The sequence below is a fragment of the Cicer arietinum genome, chromosome 5, assembly GCF_000331145.2.
Source record: "Cicer arietinum cultivar CDC Frontier isolate Library 1 chromosome 5, Cicar.CDCFrontier_v2.0, whole genome shotgun sequence".
Classification (NCBI taxonomy): Eukaryota; Viridiplantae; Streptophyta; class Magnoliopsida; order Fabales; family Fabaceae; genus Cicer; species Cicer arietinum.
The window spans coordinates 53,768,354-53,774,971 of record NC_021164.2 but is presented as its reverse complement, the minus strand read 5'-3'; the positions used below and the strand labels follow the sequence as shown (position 1 = coordinate 53,774,971).

The 6,618-nt window shown below is 30.2% G+C and overlaps 1 protein-coding gene across 2 annotated transcripts in view; it reads left to right on the top strand.

Moving 5' to 3' along the window:
* The window catches only part of LOC101495869 (poly(A)-specific ribonuclease PARN), a 5,304-nt gene extending 1,307 nt beyond the window's left edge, over positions 1-3,997 (top strand). The window contains exons 2-7 of one of the 2 annotated variants that reach the window (XM_004516038.4): positions 367-497; positions 939-1,264; positions 1,444-1,557; positions 1,993-2,119; positions 2,199-2,469; positions 2,988-3,997. In XM_004516038.4, the coding sequence (XP_004516095.1) occupies positions 367-497; positions 939-1,264; positions 1,444-1,557; positions 1,993-2,119; positions 2,199-2,469; positions 2,988-3,819 (1,801 nt within the window). In that variant the 3' untranslated portion in view covers positions 3,820-3,997. Of the gene's footprint in view, positions 1-366; positions 498-938; positions 1,265-1,443; positions 1,558-1,992; positions 2,120-2,198; positions 2,470-2,987 lie in introns of those variants that run through there. The other variant, XM_073369228.1, reaches the window with a different exon arrangement.
* Positions 3,998-6,618: the final 2,621 nt, after the last annotated feature.

Sequence of the window (6,618 nt, the reverse complement as noted above, 5' to 3'; positions counted from 1 at the left end):
AAGAGTCCCACATCAAGTTATGGGACATGGACGAATTTCACCAAATTAAGAGAGAGGATGTTTGAAAGAGTTTTTGCTAGCACTTCTCTAAATGGAAAACATAAATTGAATTCATGCATATGCTGGTTTGAATGGAGTTTCTAAGTAATAAAAAGAGCCTTTCTTTTATTGATATTAATGTTATCAGAAGTTTTAGTAATTGGTAGGAAGTAACAGCAAATTAGTACAGTTTACAAGCACAATAGTTGTAAATACTGTAGCTACTGGAAATGGTTTCATCTTATTCTTCTTCTTTTACTTCATTTTCTTTATTCATACAATGAATCATCTGTTGCTGTTCTGATTTAGAAAATTACTCTTTCTCAGGTACAATTTCTATGTTTTTCCACGTCCAGAGCTTGCAGGTTTTGGCCCATGTAATGATTTTCTCTGCCAGACCACTTCGATGGATTTCTTGGCTAAATACCAGTTTGATTTTAATGCATGCATACATGAAGGTTAATTGCTTTACCTTTTATTTTGTGCTATTGTCTTTGGTATTATGCTAATTACTAATTAGCTAATTAATAGAAGAAAGATGTTTGTGCACCACTATCTGCAGTAAGAGTCCTGGCGGACCTAGCCATTGTAATTGGAATTAGCTTGCATACTTATTTCTTTCCTTTATTTTTATACATGGAGAAACTAAGATGGGGCCTTTACACATATGGGTCTATAACTTGGATGTTTAAGTGGTTCCATGGAAAATAAGTGATATACAAAGAGCTCTAGATAGATGACCGTCATGGTTATATGCAAACCTGAAAGGCTCCATTTAAACGACTCTTACTGTCATAGGAAAGTAGGAAATTAGAATAGGAATTTGGTTTTACGTATAATTCCATCACCACTTCAATGATTTCTTTAGTTTGAGAGTTTGCACCCTTGGATAATGTCAGGAATATCTTATTTGTCCAGAGAACAAGAAAGAGAAGCAGTAAGAAGTTTGAATTCAACACATGATAGTGACTGGTCAGACATTTCTAAATTAAATGATGTTAGGGACATACCAAATGTCAATATGGCAGACATTTTGTTCACTGCACGAATGAAAAATAAGTTCAGTGAATGGCGTGATGGGTTACTACAGGAGCAAACTCAATCAGACCATATTCAAGGAACTCAGAAAGACTCAAAACAACAATTTCAAGTGATTTTCTTTAAAACACATCCAGCTCTCAAGCTTGATGGATTCACCTCACGTCAGCTTAAGTTGATTCAGTTGGTAATGTTGTTCTAACTTATCTCTACTGTTGATATGTTCACATTACGTCTCTCCTCTCGTATTTCTATTTTGATTTCATCATCTATCTATGTCCTTTGATTAAAGACATTGTAGTATTGCACATGTATTAAGGTTTTACAATGGCTAAATTTTGCTGATTATAAGTTTGAAAATTTCAGGTCATCAAAAAACACTTCAAAGATCTTTCTTATATCAATGTGAACAGAGAGGCTTCTGGTTTACAACAAATAGTTGTGTATACAGACTCAGCGGATGAACTAAACTTACTTCTGGTAATTAAAATTTAATATTATGTTTTTCCCTTTTAATTTGCGGTGTAGTTCTACATTGGCTGTTGTTTTTGGTATCTAATTACGTTTTCTGCATTTTTGAAATTATGGTGAAAGGGATTAGCTGACTGAATTTTTTTATTACAACTAAAAATGAAAATATGCATTGACTTTATATTAAGTTAAAATCTTGAGATGGCTAAGCACTTCCTAGTAACTGGGCTTAACCCTAATTTTAGTTATAAATGGACACAATTTAATGTTAAAAATGATGCTTTTATGCTCTATTAGCATAGGCATCTCATGTATAGTAAAGACTAAAGGGTGAACACAGCGGTGCTGAAAGATGAGAAAGCTAAAATTAAGTGCTGAACAGAGTTTTATTGACACTAAAGCTCCATATTAAATTCTTAAGAAGTGTTCTTTAATCTTTTGTAGAAGGAGGTAAAAGAGGAAAATCACAGGGCAAAAGAGATGAAGATCCAAGCTGCAATCGGATTTCGCCATGTTATTGATGTCCTTTCGTCAGAACAGAAGTTGATAGTTGGTCATAACTGTTTTCTAGGTATCAATGACATTCCTAATCCTTAACAAGCTATATAATTTTATAAGACTGAAATAATATATATAATTCCATGATACAGATATGGCTCATGTCTACAGCAAATTTATCGGTCCCCTTCCTGGGACTCCCGAAGAGTTTGTTGCCTCTGTTAACAAGTGCTTTCCACACATTATTGACACCAAAATACTCCTGAACACTAATTATATGCTCCAAGAAAGAATGAAAAAGTCCAGAAAATCACTGGCCTCTGCATTTTCTATGTTTTGTCCACTAATTGCTGCAGGCTCCAACAGCACCGGGCTAATTTCAGCATCCCTTGTCAAAGTAAACATTGAAGTTGATGATTCAAGGTTTGTCTCTTCTTGTCTATATGTAATGGTTATGGAAGATTTTGTTCTCTTATCTACATGATTTCAAGATGATTTTTTATTGTATATATATTGAACAGCATGCCAAATTGGTGATTTTTTTGTTTGACATTGGAGTTATGTTTCAACTATTAGTTATACATTTTTCAACTGTTTTCATACATGACAGTTAATTCCTTTTTCATTTTGATCATTCTCATTGTTTTTCTTTCTTGACATCGTACCTCAATAATGCAAGGTTTATATATTATTCACTTCCCCTTCTCTTTTATTTCAAAAAAATTGTACAATGGTGGATAACATTTTTTTCTTGTATGGCCTTTTTCTGTCAACATAATCTACATATAACTTGATGTGATTTCGTCAAAATTTTGATAGCAAAGTATAAATAATTAGTGCCTTGTTTGTCTCGTAACATTAATTTTCCTTCTGCCTATTTTGTCTTCTAAGCTGCCTCTTTAGATGTATCTTTCGTACCAACATAAAATGTGTATTTGCAGATCGTCAAGCTGGAACCCTGGAGGCAAGCACGAGGCAGGATACGATGCTTTCATGACTGGATGCATCTTTGCCCAGTTATGCAGTGATTTAGGAGTTGATTTTAAACTCCATGAATCTTCAAAACAATTAGCTTCAAATGAGAAACTACAGAATTACATTAATCATCTATATCTTAGTTGGTTGCATGGGGATATTATTGATCTAAATACCGGCGATAAGGTTGCAAATACTTTACCAAGCTATAACCTCAAGAAACGCTACCCAAATATTTTGTTCGAGAACATTGTCATTATTTGGGGATTTCCTACTAAGCTAAAGGCAAACGAAGTACGAGAGTGTATATCGAAAGTTTTTGGTCTAACATCTGTTGTTTCTGTCTACCACTTGGATGCAACAGCAGTGTTCGTTCAGTTTAGCAAAACTGAACTAGTTTCGGATTTTCTTTTATTGAAGGAAAAGTTAGAGACAAGTAATGGTCCAATCTTGGTTTTGCATCCGCTGGCAAAACTGTTGGATGGTGGAAATACATGTGCTGCTAATTATGATACTTATAAAGAAATTTGTGGTTCACCCTTATCAGAAAGTCTGTTTGCTGATCAAGCAAAGGCCGTTATCTTGAAGTCGAAAACCAAATCGATCGAATACAAGGTAACATCGAGGAGGAAAGAACATAAAAATGCAAGTGTAGAGGATAATGAAAAAGATGCAGCTATGAAATTTGTAGAAAAGATCAAGCCAAATACAATTGATCAGATAAGAAATGTTGAATCTCGTAGGCAAGCCTCCCAATTTGAGATTGAAGATTCCTGTGTCGCAGAAGCCAACTTGTGATTTTAATTAGTGTACACCGTTAGATTTGATTGTAGTGTAATATTAACAAAAAAAATGTGACAATAATTTTTCTATTCTATATATGACTATAAGGAAGTCAAATTCAGCTGTAACCGATAAGTTGGTCACAGACAAACCACTTATAACAATAGATAATTATAACTAACATAGTCATTTATTGCTGTTGTTCAAAGTTCTTCATAGGATACTTCTCGTAATGTAATCTAATTTTGGAAATTTTAGACTTGAAAGGAAAAAGTTTATTGTTTTCCATAATAGTTTTATGAAGTCAGGTATAAACACATTATCTAGAATTTGATCCTGGGTTTTCACTTGAGGGAAAAAGTGAAAAATAATTGAAGTTACATTGATTTTATAACTTTATTAAAACTCTAATTTGATTATTACAGTAAGATGTTTTATTCTTAATCTCAAAAATAAAAATTAATAACTTTAAGATATCAAATATTAATTTTCATACAACAGAAAGCGAAAAAAGTAACAACTAACAAGTTATCCATCTTTTCATCCATCAAAGAAAACGATTTATTCAACTAATAGAAAGTGTTAATTGAATGGAATATTTTTGTTGATGATAAGAGGCATGTGCTATCTATATATCTGAAACGGAGAACATTGCCAGTTGTGCATGTCCAAAACGTGTCATGGAAAATCTTCTCTTCTGTAATGTCAGATTTCAGAACAAACCAAGGCTACATTAAATAAAAATGGAGTCTTCATGAAATTAATCTAAAACGCCAAAAATAGTGAATGCATGCATTGTTAGCAGGTCCCTAGATACTAGTTCTGATAAGCATTACCACTTGTAATTGCTAGCCTTTTCTTCTTTCACATGCATATTTTTATGATATCTATGCTATGGAAAAATAATCTTATTAGGTTGAATTTCTTCAATAGGAATTTACTTTTCACAAAAAATAAAAAAAATTGAATCAGCACTGAAATTAACTTTTGTACACATTATCTCCACTTGCATACATACCAGACTTCCAATAGCACAACATCCTAATTTAGTTTCACATGCATTTGCTGCTTCTGTTCATTAATGAACCACACATCCTATCCTATTTCTACCAATTACCTTATATACCATTTCAACAATTTTTTTTCGTTTTAAAAAGACCTATAATAAAATTTATTTATTTTATTTTTCATCAAATGTAACACATACTTTATCAATTCAATATTGACATATTATAAATGTAAAGTTTTCCTATTTGTTATTGCATGTTTTATAGGCATCTCGTTAAATGAATTGAGTATACTTTCATGTATAAAATTACAAACGTTGTTGAAGACTACAGACAATGTTGATCGACCATATAAAAGAATATTTGATCCATGATTTTCAATTTTAAAAATTAGATTTAATTGTAGTTTTGTTATTTCTATTTTCACTTATTTTTTAAATTGGTTCCAGCATTTTAGAATCTTAATTTTGTTCTATTCTTCAAATTTTTTTATGCAAAAATACTGATGTAACATATGTTAATGGATGTGACATACAATTTAATGTTATAAAATTATTTAAATTGATTGATTGTTTATTTTTAATTAATTAAATTATAAAAATAAATAGCTTGTGAAGTTGAAAATGATTTTTTATGAAATTTTCGTGCAATATTATAAGTGTTAATTATTCTAAATCATTCGATTGTATGTCATGTTATTTAAGACACGTCGTATCACTATTTTTAGTTTAAAAATTTATAGAATAACCAAAATTAAAACATTCTAAAATATGGAATAAATTTCAAAAGTACATAAAAATTGGAAATCAAAATTGAAATTAATCTAAAAATTATTTTATATTTTTCCTAATTTCAAAGACAAAAACAACATTGGTGATTCGCTCATTAAAAATATAGTGATTATATTTGATCATCTAACCGATTGAGATTTGAGAAAGGTGTCAATTGTATAGGTTGTGACTCTTAAAGCTAACCAAATCCAACTCAATTCCCTAGTTGACAGAGTTAAAAGATGACTCATATTTTCTTGGATTATATTCACTAGACTTTTACTTAACTTTGGCCAAATTGGGTTTTTAACCTTTTTATTTTTAAATTAATAATCCTTAGTTAATCAAGACGAGTGAGTTAGGTTGCCTATCAATATTTTAATTGGTTAGTTAGTTAAATTAAGAGAGTAAATCACATCAATAATTATATAAATTTATATAATTAATATAAAATAATTAATTAACTAATATAATTAATTAACTAATTGAATTAATTAACATATCTAGTATCTACTAACTTCGACAACCTTTCAAAATTATTGATGCTTGTGATGTGAAGAAACCATGCATACTATCTAATAGGACAAAATTGTGAAATCAGTTATAAGATTTTTCTTAGATATCATCATTGTTGTCGTGTACACACGGATTTACTTTGTTGTCATGGTGTTATTAATTATTATCGATTTTTTTTAGTCATAGTGTTATTATTGATTAGAGTTTATTGATCAGTACAATATCATTTTCAACTTTAATTTGACATTCACTTCTTAGTGCCGATTTGTGTTTGTGTCATTTGAGACCCCTAAACGCAATTCCAACTCCAAAGAATAAAATGTTCTCTTACGTCAAGTGTCTCATAAAATATATTTTTATGTTTTATAATGTTTGTAAACTTGTTTTACAAACATTATCGTAGATTAAATTATTGAGATAAAGGAAATGCATTGTAAATATATATATATATATATATATATATATATATATATATATATATATATATATATATATATTTCTTATATTATATCTCTCTATAT